General features: G+C 37.0%; 1 protein-coding gene across 1 annotated transcript in view; it reads left to right on the forward strand.

The window, feature by feature from the left end:
- Nucleotides 1-25,124, forward strand: part of ARID2 (AT-rich interaction domain 2) — a 184,325-nt gene that overhangs the window by 118,890 nt on the left and 40,311 nt on the right. The window contains exons 11-16 of the mRNA XM_079774640.1: nucleotides 846-1,013; nucleotides 9,908-9,989; nucleotides 11,742-11,876; nucleotides 12,499-12,695; nucleotides 12,931-15,782; nucleotides 23,688-23,836. Coding sequence (XP_079630766.1) covers nucleotides 846-1,013; nucleotides 9,908-9,989; nucleotides 11,742-11,876; nucleotides 12,499-12,695; nucleotides 12,931-15,782; nucleotides 23,688-23,836 — 3,583 coding nt within the window. The remainder of the gene's footprint in view (nucleotides 1-845; nucleotides 1,014-9,907; nucleotides 9,990-11,741; nucleotides 11,877-12,498; nucleotides 12,696-12,930; nucleotides 15,783-23,687; nucleotides 23,837-25,124) is intronic.

Genomic DNA, 25,124 nt, shown 5'->3' on the forward strand with positions numbered 1-25,124 from the left:
AGAAACATGTAAGTTTTTTTTTTAATTGAGATGAAAATACGTAACGTGCTATATGAAATCACAATTGATATTTGGGGTTTACTGTTTATTTTGGGGAGTTATTATCCTTTCAGACACATTTGTTTGTAATATTCTTTTTGCTTACTTTAGATGAGCAAGAAACTTCTATCATAATAGAGTCCGGGATGTATGTGACTAGTAATCCCTATTCCTTCTCTTTATTTCTGTTACTATACTAGTATATGAAATTTGAAATCAACAGAACTGCTATATTTGACTCTGGGCAATAGGTCTTTCTAGTTCAGATGGTCAGCTGTTACTATTAAGCAACTAAAGCTGAGTGAAACAAGCTTCTTTCTGTTCCTAGAAGTTGCTGGTTGTGGTACTATCCTTAAAACTAGTGAACTCACCTCCGTGATGGGTTGTGAGTGTTAAATATACTTACTAAAGTATGTCACGTAAACATTTTACTCAGTGATTCAAATGATTTCTTTCTTTTATATAAATTCTAAAATCAGAGTTAATAAAGATTTGGAATGAAAAGTATTATTTTGGAGAAATTGTGTCACTTTCCATATAAGTAGTTCCTGAGTCTGGCTACACATCAGAATCACTTGGGAAGCTCCTTAAAAATAAAGAAACCTAACCCCCAATTCAGAGCTACTAAATCGTTCTTTAGAGGTGGAGCCTAAAATCTTTTTTTAAAGATCCACAGATAATTCTAATGTACAACAATTTATAGAATGGATTTGAGAAGTAGTATTCTGTACAGCATGTGGTTTTAAGCAGTCTGATTTTAAAATAATATTATTTATTGATAACTTTGGTTTTTTAATTTATTTTAGACATGTTAGTATGTCTGGTTTCTATGGATATTCAAATGTTTGGCCCTGATGCACTAGCTGCAGTAAAACTCGTTGAACATCCAAGTTCCAGTCATCAAGTTTTATCTGAAATTAGGACACAAGCTGTAGAGCAAGTTCAAACCCAGATCCATGTAGCATCTGCCCCAGGTTAGTGTTTTTTACATATTCTTTTTCAGTGTGGTTATTGGTGTGTAAGATTTAATACTAAGGATAATTTTAAATGTGCACTTCGGGGAACTGAGATTTTATAGTAGAGTAGGCTAAAGGAGAACTTGAGTATGTACTTTAATTTCTTAGTTATACATTCCAGGAGCTGTATAATATAATAATAGAGAGATGAATTTAAGCGGCATTTTGAGGAGTGTTAAGGATTAGATTCACAATTGTGAGAGCAATAAGAAGTGCTGCAAGTGGGCTTCGTGTGATTTTGGTCATTGGAAATTGATAAGCCAGGAATAGGTTAATCATCTACACTAATAAAAGAGAAACACGCAAATTAACCATCACTCCGCTACGCCCACCACCCAATCAGGAGGGAATATGCTAATTAGGAGGAGAAAGATGGCGGCTGCCCAGCTGCTCCAGGCGTGGAGTGGCTGGGCGGGGCAGGACACCTGCTATGAGAGGGAGGGTGGGGGGCAGGCGAGGGGATCTACGGGAGCGGCACTCCGGCCCTGCAGCAAAGACGAAGACGGCATACTCTGGCTGGAGTCTGCAGCAAAGACAAAGATGGCAGACTCCAGCTGGAGTCTGCAGCAAAGACAAGACGGCAGACTCTGGCCGGAGTCTGCAGCGAAGAAGTGAAGACGAAGATGGCAGACTCCGGCCAGTGTCTGTAGCGAAGATGGCAGACTCCAGCCGGAGTCTGCAGCCAAGATGAAGGTGGCAGATTCTGGCCGGAGTCTGCAGCAAAGGCAGCAGACTCCGGCCGGAGCGAAGGCCTGGGTCCCAGGTGCTGGAGGAAAACCGGTGCTGGAAGACAAGGGAAGGAAGGCCTATTGCACGAATCTCTTGGTGCAATGGGCCTCTAGTATATTATAATTTTCTCAGGTGGTCATCAGAATACATTAGGACAATACCCCCCTAATACTTCTAAATCTTGGCCCAAACACCACAGAACCAGCACCTAGGATCACTCACATGTGCATATGTACACAAACACATGTACAAGCATGTATACTCGCATTCTGCACCCTTCCGAGAGTCCCTTGGGTAAATTCTGTTTAACTCAAATCAGACCTCTCTAATAACTAATATTCTCCTTGGACTTCTTTCTTCTGGTTGAGTCATTATATTTTACCACTTTTAGCCTTTTTGTAGAGTGCTCTCTCCACCTTCATTTGTCCTATCAGAAACAATCCATCTTTCACTTTACCTGCTCTCCCACCTCTCACTATTCCCAAGACATTTCTCTTTCTTTGTATTTTGTTTTTAATGGAGTGTGCTCATTTTTTCAGTTGATCTTACCTCTCACTTTGCAGGTAGTATACATGCTGTGTGGCATAAATTTCTTCAAACTTCTTAATCCTTCACTTACAAACTTATTGTCATCTGAACTTTATTCTCCTTCAGCTTCCCCTTGTCTTAGAAAGAGATGTTAACTTCTTCTGAAGCTGTGCTCTAAATACCAGTCTTTCCCATTTTCTCATTCCTATGTCTTAACCACTTTTCTTTTTACCTGCGTCTTCCTTTCAGACTAGAAATACATTGAGATCTTTCTCAACCTCCTCCTACACTACCCTTAAAATCAAAATCTCATTATTCTTAATCTTTAACTACAACATTCATTTAATCACCAAATCTTGTCGAGTCTCCTAAATACCTGGACCTCTTCAATTGCCAGTGCTTATGACTCAGTTCAGACTCTTAATAATATCTCTCCAGCCATCTTGTTCCCCTTTTATTTAATTGTGGTCCCAATCTCTATTTTACTATGATAGAATCAAAATTATATACTGTATTTACTCAAAGTATGTAATATGTCACATATTTCATTGATTTCCATTATGTTCTTCAGAAGTATATAGTTGAGTTGTATCACATGTGCATGTAACTTGAATTCAACCAACAGACTGGACAAATAATAGAAGGCATGAAAAAAAAAGGTAGTTTTGACTACTAATCTATTCAATGAGCTTCCACCCACAGGCAATAGATGTCAAATAGGTAGTGCATATTGGTGAATCGGGTCAGAATATTAATGGTTTCTCAACCTTTAAAAAGAAATGAGGCGCCGAAACTGGTTTGGCTCAGTGGATAGAGCGTCGTCGGTCTGCGGACTGAAAGGTCCCAGGTTCGATTCCGGTCAAGGGCATGTATATTGGTTGCGGGCACATCCCCGGTAGGGGGTGTGCAGGAGGCAGCTGGTCGATGTTTCTAGCTCTCTGTCCCTCTCCCTTCCTCTCTGTAAAAAATCAATAAAATATATTTTAAAAAATAATAATAATAAAATAAAAAGAAAAAAAGAAATGAGCCCTAACCGGTTTGGCTCAGTGGATAGAGCGTCAGCCTGCGGACTGAAGGGTCCCAGGTTCGATTCCCATCAAGGACATGTACCTTGGTTGTGGGCACATCCCCAGTAGGGGGTGTGCAGGAGGCAGCTGATCGATGTTTCTAACTCTCTATCCCTCTCCCTTCCTCTCTCTAAAAACTCAATAAAATATATTTTAAAAAAAGAAATGAAACAGTTCATATTGCCATTTAAGTAAGTGGTGGAGGTCTACGTTTATCCTCAAAGAAACTTGAAGATTAAATTAATTGAGGGCCATGGAGAAACTGTCCAAGAAAGGAATTAATAAATTACCAGTGATACACTGAGTCATAATGGGCTATTTGAAAAATATTCAAGGGTATTTTCGATGAATGCTGCTATTTTTGCCTTGTCACTAACCTGTGACCTTAATGAACTCACTAGGATTTGGTCCTCATTTGATAATGGATGAAATTAAACACTGAGTTTGTGGTTTGTTTATTTATGTAGTCATTCATTTATAGAAGGTGTGAATAGGTCTCTAAGGACTAAAAGAGTTCATTTTTGACCTAGTGAGCACTTTATTACTTGCTCATTATGAATGCCAGCTTTTTAATTATTTTTAGTTACCATTTTTAGTTTTGTGCACACCCTTCACCTCTGCCCCCCTAGTTTAATACTGCTTTCTTAGGGAATGGTCATCTTCAAACTTTTCCCTCACTTTCTCTCATCACTATTAAAAGTTAAGTAATCTTTCACCCATTTTTAGGTTGACATGTAAATTTCTTCACCATAGTTTTAATAGTTGTAAATAATATGTCTTTTATGTATATTAAATTGACATTTTAAAGTAAGTTAAATACTTTGTTTATTCAGTGGAATCTTGTATTGTCATCAATTTTAAAAAAACAAAACACAACTCTTAATATCAGAAATTATATGATGTCCCTCATACTCCTTGAACTCATACCCATCACCCTATCAATACTTCTCAGCTATAAATGTAGACAGTTTAAATTTTTCAATTCTGTTACTTTATTAAACTTTGTTTAAAATTTTATTATTACAAGTTTTAGTAATATATAGTGCATCAAACAACAGTAAATACATTACAAATTTTTATAAATAATTATTAAATAAAAAGTAAAATTATTGGAAGTGCATTTATTAATGAGATGGACAATACTTTTTTCCCTAGTTCTCTGGAAAGTATTACTCCAGTCTGTCTAGGAATGAATATTTTGAGTTCAGCATCTATTTTATCTCTGTTTTTTCTTTTTATAGTTGTAAGTTGGAAACCTAGTTCATGTTAGTAGATGAAGGCAGAACTTAAAATTCTTTGAATTTCTTTAGAATTATTGAATATTATTAAAATTATATTTAAGATCTTCTGACAACTTTAGTTCTCCTCTGAGTTTGTTGAAATCAAAGAATTAGCAATACTTGATTCACAAAAGTATTTGTTGTCCAGTCATTAGAGACATTTATTTTTGTTTATTGAAAATATATCAAAAAGATATAAGGTATAACTGTGAATTATACTTGCTACTCTTTTATTTAGATGTACCTTGTTTAACCTAATATAGTCAAGAAGTGTTAGCACAGCTGTCTCAACCGAGGTGTGAATTATCTGGTGGGCTTAAATGGTGATTTTTAGGCTCCATACCCTGAGTTTTTTATTTAGGTGGACCTGAGAATTTTCATTTCTAACAAGTTCCCATGAGATGCTGATGCTACTGGTGAGGAGACTACACGTTGATAACCACTGAGTTAGGAAGTTTAAAATATTGTTCATTTCAAAGCCAATATACAATGTTTTTTGATAAAGTGCTTTTACCATGTGCTTTGAATCCATTTTTTTAAAACCTTGGTTTGGCAATGTAAATTTACCTCAATCGATTATGAAAAATGTCTGCCACATAACCTACCCAATAAAGATAGTGTTTATTATTAAAAGTATGCTTACTTTTTGTTACTTAGGAAAAAGTCCACTGTTTTTCAAACCAAGTTAGTGTATGTTAATATATATTCCTGCCTTCCTTACTTTAAAATTCTGTGGTAAAGTTGCCATGAGATTATCATATGAATGAAATAAGATGTCACCATCTTCAGTATTTCCTGAAAATATTCTCTGTGCTTTACTTACACAAGATTCTGCCTCAGAAGTATTACATTCTTTGACAGTAGTTGAGGGATAGAGGAGGAAAAGACATTAAGCAAAAATTGTCATCACTCTATAATATAGTTGAATTCAGAACACTCCAAAGGGCTGAAATACCCAATTTCTAATGCCCAACATTGCCCTTAACTATCTATCCATATAACAGAGGAATATGCAAATTAGCCGGATGCTGCAACGTCATGACCCAACAGCAGGGACCTGAGGCTGCATGGTGCCTGGCCGGGGTGAGGGACCTCAGGCCGCGCCCCCTTGCCCAGCAGGGCTTGACAGGGGGGCCTCAGGCCGCGTGCCCCGGTGCCGGGCTGGGAGACATCAGGCTGCGCCCCTCGCCCAGCGGGACTTGATGGGGGACCTCAGGCCACGCCCCCTTGCCCAGCAGGGCTTGACAGGGGGGCCTCAGGCCGCGTGCCCCGGTGCCAGGCTGGGACACCTCAGGCTGCGCCCCTCGCCCAGCAGGACTTGATGGGGGACCTCAGGCCGTGCTCCCTGCCCCAGCGCCGGGCCGGGGCATCCCAGGCTGTGCCCCTTGCCTGGCGGGGCTTGACAGGGGACCTTAAGCTACACCCCCCGCCCTGGCACCAGGCCAGGAGACCTCATTCCATGCCCCCTGCCCCTGTGCCGGGCTGGGGGGCCTCAGGCTGTGCCCCCTGCCTGGCAGGGCTTGACAGGGGACCTCAGGCCGCACCCCCTGCCCCAGCGCCGGGCCGCGGGACCTGAGGCTGCGCCCCCTGCCTGGCGGGGCTTGATAAGGGACCTGAGACTGTGCCTCCCACCTGGTGCCGGCCGGGGATCTGAGGGTGCGCCCCCTGCCCAGAGGGGCTTGACGGGGGTGGGGCCAGCCGGGTCTGGGTCTCCTGTGTTTTCGAAGTGCGTGTGGGTGGTGGGCGGGGACTTGACTCTAGGTCCTGCAGCGCGCCCCAGACTCTGACAGGAGGGAGATTTTCATATACATTTTACTAATTTTCTTTCATCTCTGACACTTCTATTATAGAGAAAGGGCAAATAGCAATATTAAAATATTTCCTCTAATTATTTCCCTTTTAATATGCACGAATTTCGTGCACCGGGCCACTAGTCCTATATAATTAAAGCCTAATATGCAAATCAACCAAATGGTGGAATGACCGGTTGCTATGACGTGCACTGACCACCAGGGGGCAGACACAACGCTGGAGCTGCCCTCAGCCCACGGGCCTCTGGCCAGCCAAGGCGGGTGCCAGTGGGCCCCCTCCCCCGCCCCCACTCCTCATCTCCCCGATCACTCCACCAGTTGGTTCCCCCACATATTGGCCCTGATTGCCAGCCTAGGGACCCTACCCATGCATGGGCCTCTAGTAATAAATAAAACACTGGGATAGACAGAAAGCCCTACCATAATACCTCAGTTAAAAGCAGGCTTTGTGAACATTAATGTTTCTAATTCTCCCTTTGGTGTTCCAGAGGTTTTTAAATAATAATAATAATAACAACAACAGCTAACATTTATAGTACTTACTATGTGCCAGGCATTGTTTTAGTGGCTCTCATATAAACTCCTCTAATCCTCATGACCTATGAGGTCAATATACTATTTCTTTTTCCCATTCCAAAGATAGAGAGGTTAAGTAACTTGCCTATAGTTACACAGCTAGTGCTGAGTGATGGAACTCTAGAGCCAGCCTCTCTAGCCCCAGAGTCACACATTAACCATAATCCTGCAGTATTATTAAGAATGGGTGAGATTTAAAACTTTCTTTTCCAAAGTTGGAGAAGAGCAGTTATCAAAGAGGAGGTGATGTGTTCAGGCAACACAGTTTTAGGAAAGAATATATACAAAAGTTGAGTGTCTGGAAATTGATTCCTTTTAAAGTATAAGTTCCTTACTGCCCTGGCCTGGAGGCTTGGCTGGTTAGTGTTGTCCCAGTGTGCCTGGGTTGTACCTTCAGTCCCAGTCAGGACATGTGCAAGAGGCAGCCAATGGATGCATGGATAGGTGGAGCAGTCTGTCCGCCCGCCCCCAAACCTCGCTCTTCTAAAATCAATAAAGAAAAAAATTTGCAAAAAAAAAAAAATGCTTTTAACGTATAAGCACCTTTGTATCCTTTGAAAGGTCTTCAGGTATCCTGAGGAAAATGCTTCTCAGTTTGTAGCCACTTTCGTAGTAATTTTGTTTCCAGATTATATTCTTAATTTAACTGTGGCTGCATCATTCTTCCTTAATTATGTTTGTAAAGTTTCTCATACTAACATAATTTTTAATGTTTCATGCAATTGTTAATTGATTGAGTATATTTTAGTCTAAGTAGGGTATATCTCATGTACAGTTGGTTAAGAAAAAGGAAGATTTCTACATAGGTTCAGGCCTAGAAAGGTATTTTCTGTAACAGTGTTTTCAAGTTAGAAGGACAAGAAAAGACAAGCTGAGGTTTCACCAGAAAATTAATTTTGGTTCTAATTATGTTCTATTAAGTAGCAGCCTTAAGATCCAGTAATTCCACTTCTGGGAATTTATCTAATGAAACCCAAAACATGAATTCAAAAGAATGTATGTACCCTTGTGTTCATTGCAGCATTATTTACAATAGCTAATATTTGGAAGCAGCCCAGGTGCCCATCAGATGATGAGTAGATAAAAAAGCTGTGGTACATCTACATAATGGAGTACTACTCTGCCATTAAAAGGAATAAAATTTTACCTTTTGTGACAGCCTAGATGGATCTGGAGAACATTATGTTAAGTGAAATAAGCCAGTCAGAGAAAGACAAGTACCATATGATTTTACGCATATGTGGAATTTAATGAACAAACTGAACTTCCAAGCAAAACAGAGACAGACTCATAGGTAAAGAGCAGCAGACAGCTGGGGAAGAAGGGATTGAGCAAAAAAGAAAAGAAAGAGAGAAGTCATGGACATGGACAGTAGTGTGGTGATTGCGGGTTGGAGGGGGGTGGGTGGAAGTAGAAGAGGGCATAGAGGGGATAAAGGTGATGGAAATATTTTAATTTTTAAAAAGAAGAAGCATATTGTCCTGGTGATGTAGCTCAATTGGTTAGAGCATTGTCCCCATACACCACCATTTCGGGTTTGCTTGGGGCACATACAAGAATCAACCAATGAATGCATAAATAAGTGGAGCAACAAATCTCTTCTCTTCTCTTCTCTTCTCTTCTCTTCTCTTCTCTTCTCTTCTCTTCTCTTCTCTTCTCTTCTCTTCTCTTCTCTTCTCTTCTTGTCTCTGTCTCTGTCTCTGTCTCTCTCCAATCAGTCCATTAAAAAAAAGAAGCAGCAGCATATCACAGTGTGAACTCTGAAATGTAATAAACCTGGATTTAAATCCACCACTCCTAAAAGAAGGCTTTTCATCTACACCAGTTTTGCTGTTTTCCATCATGTGTTCCTTTGTGAACTTAGTCTCTGAGCTTTAATTTTTTAATCTGAAAAATGGGGATAATTAAATTTAGATGTATGCATAATAGTGAAACAAATAATATAAGTGGTTTAATGCAGAGTAAATGTTCACTAAATGATTGCTATTAGCTGCTATTCCAATGTGGGGAGGTGGGGCTGATCAAACAAAGGCCAGAATTGCTTTCGTTCATTCACAGATTGGCTGTGCTATGGAGCGCCTCTACTTCCAGTAACTTAGAAATGCATTTGTTCTGTTTGAGGATTCTGAGAAGTTTTGCTAAAATGTCACCTGCCAAAAAGTGGGTTCATTTTATAAGTTTAAAAATTATAAAATCATGCTGATTCAGTGGTGAAATAGTATAATATAAATAGTTCATATAAATAATATTATATATAACATGTTTATATTAACTAATTTTTAATGTTTTTATTATTTCCTTTGTTATATAGCATAGCATTTCAGCTTTCAGTTCATCTTATCTCAGAAATTTTATATATGCCACTAATAGAGTCAATATTCATCTTTTAAATTCAGAAGAGATGTAATTTCTGATACAACCTGCTTCTGTAACTAAAGTGAGAGTACTGATAAGCTGAGCTTTGTGACTTTGGACTAGGTATTGTAATCACTTTGAGTCTCAGTTTCCTTATCTGTACCCATCTCACAAAAGAATTAAGAAAGATAATGTATGTAAAGTATTTAACCTAGTGTCTGACCCATGGGAGAAAGCTTATATTAACGATATAATCCATATTATTGTTATTATTTGAATGATGGTAAGGTTTAAAAAATAGTTCATATAAAGCGTCTAAGACAGTGCTTGGTATAATATGTGCTCCATTATAAGTTTCTTTCTTAAATTTTTACATTTTCATTATGTTTATATACCCTTTTAAAAGGTATTCATTGTGAATATTAATTGCTTCAGTATCCATGAACTAAATATGGCATATAATGACTAAATTTTTAAAAATTATGTAAATGTATTTTTTTCTTTAGCTTCCAGAGCAGTTGTAGCACAGCATGTTGCTCCACCTCCAGGAATAGTGGAAATAGATAGTGAGAAGTTTGCTTGTCAGTGGTAAGTGGTTTCTTTCTACTAAGGCTTTATCTTTGGGAAGAATAAAGCAAAAGAAAAAAGCAAATGTATTTCAGCAGTCATCCTTTTTAGTTAGAATAGAATATCATTTATACGAAGAATGGACAATGTAAAACCACTTCACCTATATTTTGGAATTATTTGAAAGAAAAATATTTATCAGAATCTTCAGAATTATAATAGTCTTTGACTAGAATTTTATTAAATTGCACTACCTAATTTCAGAGTATAATTTGTGTTAAAAAGTTATCTTTGATTTTGTAGAAAATAACGTTTGTCAGATTGTAGAATTTGTTTTTCTTAAATTAAGGTTTTATTAAACTAAATTGGACTGACATTAAGAAAATAAAACCAAATTTTGTTAAGTGTCTCATCTTTTTCTTCAAAAGCAAAACAACTTATTCATTGCTAGTTAATTTTTTCTTTTTGTGAGTAAGGGGAAACTAATCAAATGATAGACTAGCCAGTTTGTCTATATTGAAATGAGCAACTTTGAAAATAATATTTTCTTGAGAAGATTGAGTAGTTATATCTCAGCCATTTTCTGAAGGAAAAACAGAAGTTTGATTTCATTTTGTCTTGGATAGTTAGTTGCCTCTACATTATTTATGAATTTTAACTTAAATTATTTAGAAGATTAACAGATTGAAATGAAGATTATTTTCCTGTGAAGTATTACTTTTAAAACTTTCTTTCCTTGATCCCTTTCTCTATTCTCCCAACATTATTTGTTTCCTATTCCATACTCTGTCACTCTGTGTTCCATATTTTTGGTGCTTTCATATCTTTGTTCCTATGACAATTTTCTCTAGACTTCTCTACTTAAATCAGGTTTATGATTTTAAATATCTCTATTTGCTTTCCTCATGTTCTATATAGTTATACCATGACCCTTTGTACTTGATGAATCTCTTCCAATAATGTTTGGAAATGTTTATCTTCTACATTGAAACCAAAAAAAGTTTTTTGTGTCTAGTTGTTTTGAAAACTCTGTACTCAAAGGTTTATGAAAGTTGAAAAAAGTATGTACCACATCCACTATAAAATGTGTGGTGTTAGGTATAAATTTGGTCTTATAAATCTCAGTTGCACATTGCTGCCACTTCTGGGGGGAGGAGGAAAGACTCATTTTACCATTATTTTATCATACTTATTATTTGATGCAGTTTACATGAAACAGTTGTAAGTTGGCCTGTTATATGTATAAGTCCTAGAAAGAGTCCTATAAGGGTAACTAGGCCTCCAATCCTAACTTGTAGGTGGAAATCGCTTTATGAAAAAGGAAAAACTGAGGTTTGAAAAAATCTATAAGAATAGATTTTTCTGAAGTGGGGAATGAGAGTGTATAGCAATAGCTCATAATTGGGAACTTCTGTTACATTTTGATTATTACAAGACAGGGACCTGAGTAGATATTCACTAAATAAAACTATTTGTTGCAGAATATTTGTTGCCGACAGACCAAATCTGTTCTCACTGGAATATAAACACAGTTTTTATTTTGTTGTTAATGATGTTTTACACTAAAATAAGTATGATTAAATAGTTAATCTCTTTATTTGATTTAGTCTAAAAGCTAGCATGTATTTTTGCTAATAATATATAAAGCAGTAAAATTTGACTAGGCATAATTATTAGTTTATAATACATTGCCTTCAAATGGTTGTAGCATACTTAAATATAGAGTCTCCTATAGTGTATTGCATAATGCAACTTATTTTTCTCCTCTTTTAGGCTAAATGCTCATTTTGAAATAAATCCGGATTGTTCTGTCTCTCGAGCAGAAATGTATTCTGAGTACCTCTCAACTTGCAGTAAATTAGCTCGTGGTGGAATCCTAACATCAACTGGATTTTATAAATGTCTTAGGTAGGATACATAGTTCTTTACTTTAAGTGAAGTTAATTTACATCACTTACAACTCTTCTTGTTCTTGAGAAAATACCATATATATAGTTTTAAATATCTCTACTACTTAAAATTTCATATGGTTAGGTTGTAGTATGGTGGAAGTTTAAAACGGGAATTTTGGACATCACATCTGGTGTTTATGTTTGAACATTATGAGGTTTATCAAAGAAAGAGAAGGAGGAAATTAACTTTGTTTTTTTCTGCCTACTTCTATATGTTAAAGACATGACTTTTGCCCTTTTTAATCTTGAATAATAAGCTATAACTAACACTCTTCAAATTTTACAAAATTCATAAAATAGGCATTGCCTAGAAGATGCAGGTTTTTTGTTAATTATATATGCAGTAGAACTGTTTAAAACCCAACAATGTTAATAAATGATTATTTTAAAAACTGGAGAATTGATCTTTTATATTTCTTTCTCTGCTTCCCACCCTTGCAGAATATAGCTGTTGGAATCACACTGGTTCATACATAAGTAGCAATGAATATATTGCTGCTGTTGTGTAAACATTGTTAGAAGTTAATGTTTTTTGCTAGTGTGCTAGTAATCAAAGCTGAGTATTGTGTACTTTACAGAACCGTGTTTCCAAATCATTCAGTGAAGAGAGTGGAGGATTCCAGTAATAGTGGGCAGGCGCATATTCATGTCGTAGGAGTAAAACGGAGGGCTATACCACTTCCCATTCAGATGTACTATCAGCAGCAACCAGTTTCTGCTCCTGTTGTTCGTGTTGATTCTGTTCCTGATATATCTACAAGTCCTTCACCTGCAGGTAATAATTTTTGCTGTTTTAAATATTACCAAGTTAATGAAATGTATATTGTATACATTAAAATGTATAACTTTTCCTTGTTTTTCCAGTAGCATTTTCTGTTATTTAATCATATGATGCAAAGTTGTTAGATATTAATTTCTTAAAACTATTTTCTCATCTTAAGTAAAATAATTCCTACATGCAGCTTTTCAGTCATACATTATAAAGTTTGACTTTTCTCCTATATTTTTAGGAATCCCTCATGGACCACAAACTGTAGGAAACCATTTTCAGAGGACTCCTGTTACCAATCAATCTTCAAATTTGACTGCAACACAAATGTCTTTTCCAGTACAAGGTGTTCATACTATGGCACAGACTGTTTCAAGAATTCCACCAAATCCTTCAGTTCATACCCACCAGCAACAAAATGCTCCAGTGACTGTCATTCAAAATAAAGCTCCAATTCCTTGTGAAGTTGTTAAGGCTACAATGATCCAGAATTCTATACCCCAGACAGCAGTTCCTGTTAGTATTGCTATGGGGGGAGGAGCTGCACAGAGTTCTGTGGTTCAGAATCATAGTACAGGGCCACAGCCTGTTACAGTTGTAAATTCCCAGACATTGCTTCATCATCCATCTGTAATTCCACAACAGTCTCCATTACACACCGTGGTACCAGGGCAGATACCTTCTGGCACTCCTGTTACTGTAATTCAACAGACTGTCCCACAAAGTCATATATTTGGCAGAGTACAGACCATGCCAGCATGTACTTCTACAGTTTCACAGGGTCAACAGTTGATCACCACATCACCCCAACCTGTGCAAGCTTCATCTCAACAGACATCAGCTGGTAGCCAGCCACAAGACACTGTTATCATAGCACCCCCACAGTATGTAACAACTTCTGCATCTAATATTGTCTCAGCAACTTCAGTACAGAATTTTCAGGTAGCTACAGGACAAATGGTTACTATTGCTGGTGTCCCAAGTCCACAACCCTCAAGGGTAGGGTTTCAGAACATTGCACCAAAACCTCTCCCTTCTCAGCAAGTTTCATCAACGGTGGTACAGCAGCCTATTCAACAACCACAGCAGCCAACCCAACAAAGTGTAGTGATTGTAAGCCAGCCAGCTCAACAAGGTCAGACTTATGCACCAGCCATTCACCAAATTGTTCTTGCTAATCCAGCAGCTCTTCCAGCTGGTCAGACAGTTCAGCTAACTGGACAACCAAACATAACTCCATCTTCCTCACCGTCACCTGTCCCAGCTTCTAATAACCAAGTCCCTACTGCCATGTCATCTTCTTCCACCCCTCAATCACAGGGACCACCTCCTACTGTCAGTCAAATGCTATCTGTGAAAAGACAGCAGCAGCAGCATTCACCAGCACCTCCACCTCAGCAGGTACAAGTACAAGTTCAGCAGCCACAAGTACAGATGCAAGTTCAACCACAGCAAACAAATGCAGTTGGTCAACCTGCTTCTGGTGAGTCAAGCCTGATAAAACAGTTGCTGCTTCCAAAACGTGGTCCTTCAACTCCAGGTGGTAAGCTTATTCTCCCAGCTCCACAGGTTCCTCCCCCTAATAATGCAAGAGCTCCTAGCCCTCAGGTGGTATACCAGGTGGCCAATAACCAAGCAGCAGGTTTTGGAATGCAGGGGCAAACTCCAGCACAGCAGCTATTAGTTGGGCAGCAAAATGTTCAGTTGGTCCAAGGTGCAATGCCATCCACAGGAGGAGTGCAAACTGTGCCCATCTCGAACTTACAAATATTGCCAGGTCCACTGATCTCAAATAGCCCAGCAACCATTTTCCAAGGGACTTCTGGCAACCAGGTAACCATAACAGTTGTGCCAAATACAAGTTTTGCAACTGCAACTGTGAGTCAGGGAAATGCAACTCAGCTAATTGCTCCAGCAGGAATTACCATGAGCGGGACCCAGGCAGGAGTTGGACTTCAGGTGCAAACGCTTCCAGCCAGTCAAGCATCTCCAGCTGGACAATCATCTTGTACTACTGCTACTCCCCCATTCAAAGGTGATAAAATAATTTGCCAAAAGGAGGAGGAAGCAAAAGAAGCAACAGGTTTACATGTTCATGAACGTAAAATTGAAGTCATGGAGAACCCGTCCTGCAGACGAGGAACCATGAACACCAGCAATGGGGATACAAAAGAAAATGAAATGCAGGTGGGAAGTCTTTTAAATGGGAGAAAGTACAGTGACTCAAGTCTACCTCCTTCAAACTCAGGGAAAATTCAAAGTGAGGCTAATCAGTGCTCACTAATTAGTAATGGGCCATCATTAGAATTAGGTGAAAATGGAGCATCTGGAAAACAGAACTCAGAACAAGTGGACATGCAGGATATCAAAAGTGATTTGAGAAAACCTTTAGTTAATGGAATCTGTGATTTTGATAAAGGAGATGGTTCTCATTTAAGCAAAAACATTCCAAATCACAAAACTTCCAATCATGTAGGAAATGGTGAGATATCTCCAATGGAATCACAAGGGACACTAGATGCCACTCAGCAAGATACTGCCAAAGGTGATCAACTAGAAAGAATTTCTAATGGACCTGTATTGACTTTGGGTGGTTCACCATCTGTGAGCAGTATACAGGAGGCTTCAAATGTGGCAACACAGCAATTTAGTGGTACTGATTTGCCTAATGGACCTCTAACTTCAAGTTTGAATTCAGATGTGCCTCAGCAACGCCCAAGTGTGGTTGTCTCACCACATTCTACAACCTCTGTTATACAGGGGCATCAAATCATAGTTCCCCACTCAGGATCAAGAGTGTCCCATTCTCCTGCCCTACCATCTGATGTTCGGTCTACAAATGGCACAGCAGAATGCAAAACTGTAAAGAGGCCAGCAGAAGATAATGATAGGGAAACAGTCACAGGAATTCCAAATAAAGTAGGCGTTAGAATTGTTACAATCAGTGACCCCAACAATGCTGGCTGCAGTGCAACAATGGTTGCCGTGCCAGCAGGAGCAGATCCAAGCACTGTAGCTAAAGTAGCAATAGAAAGTGCTGTTCAGCAAAAGCAGCAGCAGCCACCGTCATACATACAGAATGTGGTCCCACAGGTAAGTCATTCTACTATTACACTGCTCTTTTAAAAATTCTGATCTGGAAATACTATTTTAGGGGAAAATGTACTACTTTTCTGTCTCACCTTGAAGTGTTAAGTGTCAGCTTATCAATGTACTCAAGCTGTTGTGCTCTTTTGTTTTTCTCTGTTTTTTGTAATGTTAAACGGTTTTCAATTGTTAAACCTGTGTGCCACAAGAGGGACACTGGTGTGCCCCCAGAATTTTTAAAACATGTAATACCTAACTATTTAGTCAGGAGCACGGACCCCTTTTCTCTTAGATTATCAAATTAAAAAATGAAAACAGCAACACAATAGCCGTCTGGTGTGAATGAATCAAATTTATAACTATTCTTTTGTCAAATGGGCTGCAGAATTTTAGTAATTAGTATATGCGTGCCATGAGATGAAAGAGGTTGAAAATTGCTGACTTAGCATATAGTTTAAAGAGTATCCTATTTAATAAAGAGAGAATATGCTAATTGACCCTCACACTGTCGCAAAGATGGCAGTGCCCATAGCCAATAAGGAGGGGATATGCTAATTTACTGCCACGCCCTCAAAGATGGCAGCACCCACAGCCACAAGATGGCCGTGCCCATTCCCCTCAGCCCCGCCGGGGCAGCAGGTGCGTGGCAAGGCCGAGCCCGCCCCCAGGTGGGCCTGGCCGCTCCACGCGCCTGCTTCTGGAGTCCCCCAGTCCCTTCAGCCCCCCAGCTGCCCAGGACTGGCCCGAGGCGCAGGCAATCCTCGAATGGTGGCTGCCCAGCTGCCCAGGGCCTCCCGAGGCTCAGGTAACCAGGGCCGGCTGAGGCTTGTGCTGCCAGTAGTGGCAGCAACAGAGGTGTGATGGGGCGTCACCTTCCCCGATCACTGGGTTGCCTCCCACCCCTGAGGGTTCCCAGACTGTGAGAGGGGGCAGGCTGGGCTAAGGGACTCCCCCTCCAGTGCATGAATTTTCATGCACCGGGCCTCTAGTTTTGTTATAAATCCAAATTAGTAATTCTATAGACCCAAGGTGGAGAAGCACTTGTAATCTAATCTTTTGGAGACTTTTTGAAATATAATTGTCTCTTGGAGTTTGGGGTGGAGTAGTGTTGCTGCTAAGAGTACTCCAAAAGGGAATTTCTGTATTTGATTTTGACGTGTGTGGGCTTTTTTAAAGCTCTTTTCATAGTACTTATGTAAAAAGGATGAATCCCATAAGAATTATCAAGTGTGTTCTTGTTATATTTATGTATTGAATCAATAGCCTTTGGTTTTTAAAAAATATTATTTACTAGTATAATTTCAGTTTGTTTCAGCTATTTGATATTTTTAATTTTGTGTTTCTTATCCCCTTGCTCTACTGTCATGTTTCTGCTCTTCCCTTTTTAATATCTTCTATTCCATCTGCATGCCTTTGTAAAGAAATGTGTTTTCTAGGTCAGTGCTACTATACTGAGGGTTCAATTAGCCTATAAAGACTTTAAGGACAATCCTATAAGCTATTTCTACTGAAACTAGGGATTCACTTAACAGTTGTCTCTCATCTATTTCCTGTATCACTTCTTCACTCTTTCTTTCTTAATTATTACTACATAGCCAGAACCTTCTGTGACTTGCCAACTCGACTAGCACTCTTCTGGCTTAGGTTTCTTCTCTGTGCTTATGGTGATGATAGCAGATCTGTGGTCATTGTTAGCATTAGTACTAAACCTAGGTGTGGGGAAAGGAGAGGAAGCAAACAAAAGATGAAAGAACAGTTTAGCTAGTTTGGCTCAGTGGATAGAGTGTTGACCTGCAGACTGAAGGGTCCCAGGTTCGATTCTGGTCAAGGGATATGCCCAGGTTTTGGGCTCAATCCCCAGTATGGGGCGTGCAGAAGGCAGCCAATCAATGATTTTCTCACATCATTGATGTTTCTATCTATCTCTTCCACTCCCTTCCTCTCTCTGAAATCAATAAAAATATATATTTTTTAAAAAGATCAAAGAACAGAGGATCCCTTGCTTCAGAATAGTTCATCCATAATATATATCTTTGTTCATGTGAATGGGTAAAGCTGGACAATGCTGCTCTGGGGGCATAATGAGATTGTAATCCATATGTTAGTATTGCTCAGATGTATTTCAGGGTACCTAAATACGTTAACTATTCTTTAGTGGATGTTATGAACATGGCAATAATTAATATTGAGTTTGGATGGAAAATACTGAATCATCTTTACTCAAACGTCTACAAATTGAGTTTTTTATTAAACACTAAAATAATGTTAGTGTAATGTCTGGCATGTAGTAAACATTCAATTAGTTGGGTTTTTATAATTTTCTTTTATTTAATAATCTTCCAATTCATCTTGATTATGTGCCTGCTGTTTATTCCTTGTATATTCCATTATAATCCTAAATATTTACTATAGCGTAAGCCAAATTAGAGAAAAACTGCATTACTGTGAAGTTGTTTCAACCCTTATTTTTTGTATCTTTAATCTTTCAATGTGGTTATATTCCATAATGAAACCTAAGTAACAAAAATAATAATACTAGCTAATAAGACTACAACCTGTGCTAGGAACTTTGTACCAAAGCATTTTCTCATTTAATCTTCACAACTCTATTAGGTAAAAATTTTAATTATATTTTAGAGATGAGGTCCCAGGATGTAAATAAGTCACCCAGGGTCACTGCCATGTTGACCTCATATTGGTCACCACAAATACGAAGTGGTACAAGGACTGAAACCTGGGTGTGTGTCTGAAACCAAAACTCATTTCTCCATTATTTTAAAAGGTTCCTTTTTTTAAAGTTCTAGGAAGCCCTTTTATATCTAACATACTCATTAATTGAACTATTATGATATAATAGGATGTGATAACCATTAAATGATAATTTTAGAACATTAATGCTAAAACTCTTAATACATTGGACTTACATGCATCTAATTCGAGCCATAAAAGTCATCCATTTGTTCCTAATCTGGGTATTAAATTGTAGTGTATTTCTAAAATTGGCATTTGGTTGGCATGTAAAAACTTAAAAATTTGCTAGGAAAAAGAGATGTATACATGGTGTCTATGAGAATGAGAGTAAAAAACAAGCATTCTTATGTATAGTACTTAGCACAGTGCCTGCTACATAGGCACTCAGTAATGGTGCAGGTAATATTTTATCTTCCTGTATAGGATACTGTTCAAGATGACATCATATGTTTCCTTTGAAGGGTAGACTCTTGGGCCTTCTTAAGAGCCTGCTAATAGCTCTGGCTGGGTAGCTCAGTTGGCTAGAGCATCATCCTGATAACACCAAGGTTGTGGGTTCGATCCCCAGTCAGGGCACATATGGGAAGCAACCAATAAATGGAACAGCAAATTGATGTTTCCCTCTCTCTCTCCCTCTCCCTTTCTTCTCTGTCTCTAAAATCAATACAATAAAAATTTTTAAAAGGAGTCTAAGAGAAAACCATTTTCATTGTTGCCCAGATTCTTTAAATTTCTTTATATACTCTTAAAGTTGCATTTTAAACCTTGGTTTAACACCATTTTACATTTGAATTGGTTCCTTAAAAGAGTAGATGAAATAGAGGATTTTAAATGTGATTTTTAAAAATATATTTTTTTAGCCAAACATTATTTTCACAAGTTTAAGGGATCTGGAGATGTTAAGGAGGCATCTGGACCCCAAGAAGGGGTTTCCAGACTTGCAGAATGCTCGGGTGTAGAAAGACTACAGGGAAATGACCCTGCTGAGAATGGCCAACAGCTAATCCTTTCTAATAAATATTGTTATTTCATTTTTTGAGTTTATTCCTTCTCCTATTAATCAGCTGCATTAATTTAATTTCAGGAAAAATTTAGCAATAGAGAACTATATATGAAAGTAAATTGTATGATCATAGACTTTGTATTTCAGTAGTATTTTAAATGCGTAGTTTATATAAATACAAAATAAATTGTATTTACTTCAAGGCAAATTTTCTATTCGTAGTTACTTAATTTCATTCTGTTATATTTGCTAGTTAAAGTGCAAGATACAGGATACTGTTTCTCAAAATCCTACCCTCTTCAGCTCTTTAGGAATTGGTATCTTCTGAAGTTATAAAGAAAAAGGAAAAATGAATTGAAAAACGAAACAAATTTTAGTTTACAAATACTTACCTAAAGACTTGTCTTTCTCAGGAGCATGTAAAGCACATGTTGAACATGCCTCTATCTATTAATTTCATGGTCTGATGATATGCCAAATTCTTGTATGTAAAAATAGTTTACTTTAAGAATGTGCCTATTTCAAGTATTTTTATATGTTGCTCCCAGTTCCCTGTCCTTCACACATGAATCTTTCCTAAAATGGTACTGTGTAAACTGTGAATATTGATATCTTCCTGGTTCCTTTCTTTCTTTGTGTACTAAACTTCTATGTATTCTCCTTAAGAATGTAATTTATTGAAAATAGCAACATTCTTTATTTCTAAAATTGGTATTTGGTTGGCATATAAAAATTTGAGCTTAAAAAGTTACTCAACCCATCAGCAAGCAGATCTGTAGCCTTAAAGGGGCAGCATAGATCACTTTAGCAAGAATCGGGAGAATAAGATTTGGGTTTAATTTGAGTACTAGTGTTCAAATTTGTAGACCAGGAGTGCATAACTAAGGAAGGCATTACCACTAAACAGTTTTTTGTTTACATCTCAGTGTATTCTTACAAGAGAGGCTTGGAATGTATTAACTAGATTTATAATTAACAAGAGAAAAAAAAATCATAGTTTAAGAAAATGAGGGAATGTTAGAGCAGGAAGAGCCTGAGATGTTCTCTTGTATAAAATCCTCATTTTTAAGTGTTGAAGTAAATTTCCCACCCACACAAAGAACATCTGTTTCCCATGATTTCTATTGTTGTCTTAATTCTGTCTAAAGATCTGTACATTTAGACAAAGTTAGAGTAAATCTATTTCTTCTTCCCTACAAGGGTTTACAACTATCTCTTCTTACTTCTTTATTAGAATGCACTTTCCCAGTTCCTTCAGTTAGATCTTAGATATCCTGGTGTCTGGTTTATTCATCATCTTATGTACCTCAACCAGTTTCATTTTATAAATGATTTCAAAATGAACAAAGTATATTTTTAATATTTAATAAAGAATTTATTTTGAGAAAAATAGATATGGCTATAGTTTTTCTAACAGATTGAAATGTTTAAGTTTTAGAATTAACTAAATTTATTTTATTAAAGTTTAATATTAATAAGAAAGTAAGGATTTAAGAGCCTGAGATTCCAAGTTTTATATCAAGAAATAGTGTAACTGAGAATTTTCAGCCATAATTTACTCTTGAAAAGGTGATAAAGGAAAGCAAGATTATAATTTCTCATTTTAACAAAGAGCAATATGTTTGCCAACACACACACACACACACACACACACACACACACACACACACCTGCTACATTAACTAACATTTTATGTTAATTTTACATACACAGAAATCACAGAATTGTTTCAAATCTGTTGTGTAATTTTACTTTTCTGGTCACTCACTGTGGGAGTTGTGCCTTTTCTGTCCTGATTAAAAGAAGAAACTAGCCGAAACCGGTTTGGCTCAGTGGATAGAGCGTCGGCCTGCGGACTCAAGGGTCCCAGGTTCGATTCTGGTCAGGGGCATGTGCCTTGGTTGCAGGCACATCCTCAGTAGGGGGTGTGCAGGAGGCAGCTGATCGATGTTTCTCTCTCATCGATGTTTCTAACCCTCTATCCCTCTCTCTTCCTCTCTGTAAAATATCAATAAAATATATTTTTTTTAAAAAAAGAAGAAACTAATAGTAAAAATTAGCTCTTTCTCAATAGACTAGAGCATTGATATAGAATATTCTTCAAGAGTAACTATTCCAAAAAAAGTCACTTTGAAATCTACTTTACATTTCAGTTAGGGATGCATTAATGATTTGGCAAGTCACTGCAAACAAGAATGTAAAGAAAAAGTAAACTTTTATATCCTGAAAGAAATACATTTTGCATTCTTATGTAAACCTACTTCTTAAAACAGAATTTAAATTGTAGTTTGAAAAATATGCAGTACAATACATTGTCAGATACATGTTTCCAGCATTAATTTGTGTTGATAGACATTTGTAGTTGATCTGTCACTGTCCCCAAAGTAAAATCAATCATCTTCCCTCCAAAATTTTGTTTCCCTTCTGGACTTCTCTATTAGAATAATAATAATAGTAACACTTGCCATTTATTGAGAATCTAGAGCTAGGCTCTTCATGTATAATTTCTCTAGTCTTCCCATCATCTCATAAGACAGATTTTATTGCTTACATTTTATAGATGAGGGAACTGAGGATCAAAGAGAATAAGTAGGTTGCCCAACGTCACAAAGCTAGTTAAAAGGCATATTGATGAACAACATAAACTGATGAACAAAAGCAGATCCAGAGACAGAGAAACATCGATCAGATGCTCAGACCTCAGAGGAAAAGTAGGGGAGGGAGGGAGTAAGGGGGAGAGATCAACCAAAGGACTTGTATGCATGCATATAAGCATAACCAATGGACACAGACACCAGGGGGTGAGGGCATGAATGAGAGTGGAGGGGGGGGGGAGGATTAGGACACATATGTAATACCTTAATCAATAAAGGGGGGAAAAAAGGCATATTGAAATTTGAGTTCTGATCTGTCAAGCTGGAAAGTTCACATCTTATCCATGACACACCTGCATTGCTCTAACATGCATGTTTTTCATGCATTCTTAAGGGTGGGATCCTATTATAGAAACAATTTCATCATATCCCAAAAGTGGATTGTTTCTCCTTAGAGCTTGGAACTCACAATATTGTATGAATTAACATTTCTGAGAACTTTTTCAACATTTTACTTTCTTCCTAACTTTTATGGTATATAGCCTTATATGTTTGTGTTTTGTCTATTTTTTTAAAGTTATTATAACTTTTTAATCTGAGACTTTTCAGAAATTTTAAACTAAGCTTTACCCCAACCATTTCTAATATTTCCTAATAAACGAACAAGTACATTTTCTCAGTTTAAATTTATTGACTTTAAAGAATGCTTTGAAAATGTTGTGCCACCATTTCTAGGAGAAATTCGATATTATTTTTCCCTTTGTCATTTTATAAAAGAAATCTGAGTTAAGGATTCAAAGAAAATGTATTGCCTCAAATTGTTTTAAGCTACATTATAATTATTTACCTATGTATTTTTCAGAGAGAAAGGGATGTGATATAGAAGGGTGGGGGAAACACCTTATATTTAAAAGGCTAATACCTACAATTAGAATCCTTTCAATTGTATTATTCATCAAAAGTTATAACTGAGCAACTTTAAAAACTAAAGTTGTTAGTTAAAACAGCTTACTGTAAAATAATATTGACAACATTTTACTTAAATGGTTACATTATTTTTTTTTACTCTGAAATTTCCTTTGCTTTCTACTGTACTCTGTTTTATGCCACATTTATTACAAAATATAAAAGGAAATATGCAAAGAAATAATAATTTGTAGTTGATTTGTTCTTGTGAAGAATATGCGTAAGTAAATGAAATGGGTGCATTTTATAGTCATTTTAATCTATAATTGTGTGTTGCTACCTAATTTACTAATATAAAAAATCTTAATTCTAAATAATGTATATTCTATAACAATAACAACAATGTGATTTGCCTCTGTAGTCAAGTGAAATAAAGGAATCTGACTTCCTAAATATTTCTGTAAAAATAGCTATCTTCTTAAATCACTTTTTAAATTAAAAAAAATACTTTTAAAAGATAGTCATTAAAACTACAAATGTAAATTTCATGTTAGAAGTGCACAACTACCAACATAATCAAACTTAGAAGCTTATACTATAAAATATGAATGTTTTCTAATGTCATCTCACAAATCATGCGGTTGTGCTTTTCCACAGAACACTCCTATGACGCCTTCACCAGCTGTACAAGTGCAGAGCCAGCCTAACAGTTCTCAGCCTTCTCCATTCAGTGCATCTAGTCAACATGGGGATTCAGTGAGAAAACCTGGACACAACTTCATGTGTCTGTGGCAGTCTTGTAAAAAGTAAATGGCAATTTTATTTGATATACATAAATGTTCTTTGTTTTAGAATGCTTTTACATTCAATTTCTGTCATCTATAGTTTATGAAAATTTTCTTTTTAAACCATTTTTAGCAAAAATATTTTATGTTAATTTAAGAGTGATGCTTATGTAGATCCGGTGGCACCTAAGCTAAGAAATTTATATAAATGTCGGAAAGAGCTTCAATGGTAGGCTGTTAGGGAATGTGTTTCAATATTAGTTTTTTTTTGTTTGTTTTGCTTTTTTTGTTCTAGCATCTGACATATGTTAATACCAGATGTGAGTCATGTTATTTCCAAGGTTCTAACAAAGTAATTTGCAGAAAGTCATTAGTATGTTTGTTTGCTTTTGTTTTTTAATTCATTTCATTTCATTATATTTTTTATTTTTAAATTATAGTTGATGTACAATATTAGTTTCAGATTTACAACTCCATGATTAGACACTTATATAATTTATGAAGTGATCACCCTAATAAATGTAGTACCCATCTGATATAGTTACTATAATATTATTGACTATATTCCCTGTGCTGTATTTTATTTCCCTGTGTCTATTCTATACCAATTTGTACTTCTAAATCCCTTTACCTTTTTCACCCATTCCCTAAGCTCCCTCCCCTTTGACAACCCTCAAAATGTCCTCTATATCTATGAGTCTGTTTCTGTTCTGCTTGTTTATTTTGTTTTTTAGATTCCACATGTAAGTGAAGTCATCTGGCATTTTTCTTTGTCTGACTTATTTCACTCAGCACAATACCCTCTTGTTGTGGATCCATGTTGTGGATGGCAAGATTTCATTCTTTTTTATGGCTGAATCATATTCCATTATAAAGGGTGGGGCAAAAGTAGGGTTACAGTTGTGAGTATGCAAAACAATTTATTCTTATATTTTTATTTATTAATTATTTTCCATATGAACAACCATAAAGCTACTTTTGCCCCACCCTGTATATATGCACCACTTCTTTATCTGTTTGTCTATTGATGGACACTTAAATTGCTTCCATATTTTTGCTATTGTAAAAAATGTTACAATAAACATATAAATATATGTCTCTTTGATTTAGTATTTTGGGTTTCTTTGAATAAACACCCAGAAGTGGAATTGCTGAACGTTTTTTTTCTCTTTTATAGTCTTTGCTTTAAGTCTGTTTTGTCTGGTGTAAGTTTTGCTACCCCAGCTGTTTTTTTTTGTATATTTGTTTGTTTCCATTTTCATGAAATAACTTTTTCCATCCCTTTTCTTTCAGTCTGTGTCTTTCCAAC

Source organism: Cnephaeus nilssonii (assembly GCF_951640355.1).
Source record: "Cnephaeus nilssonii genome assembly, chromosome: 6".
NCBI classification, from domain to species: domain Eukaryota; kingdom Metazoa; phylum Chordata; class Mammalia; order Chiroptera; family Vespertilionidae; genus Cnephaeus; species Cnephaeus nilssonii.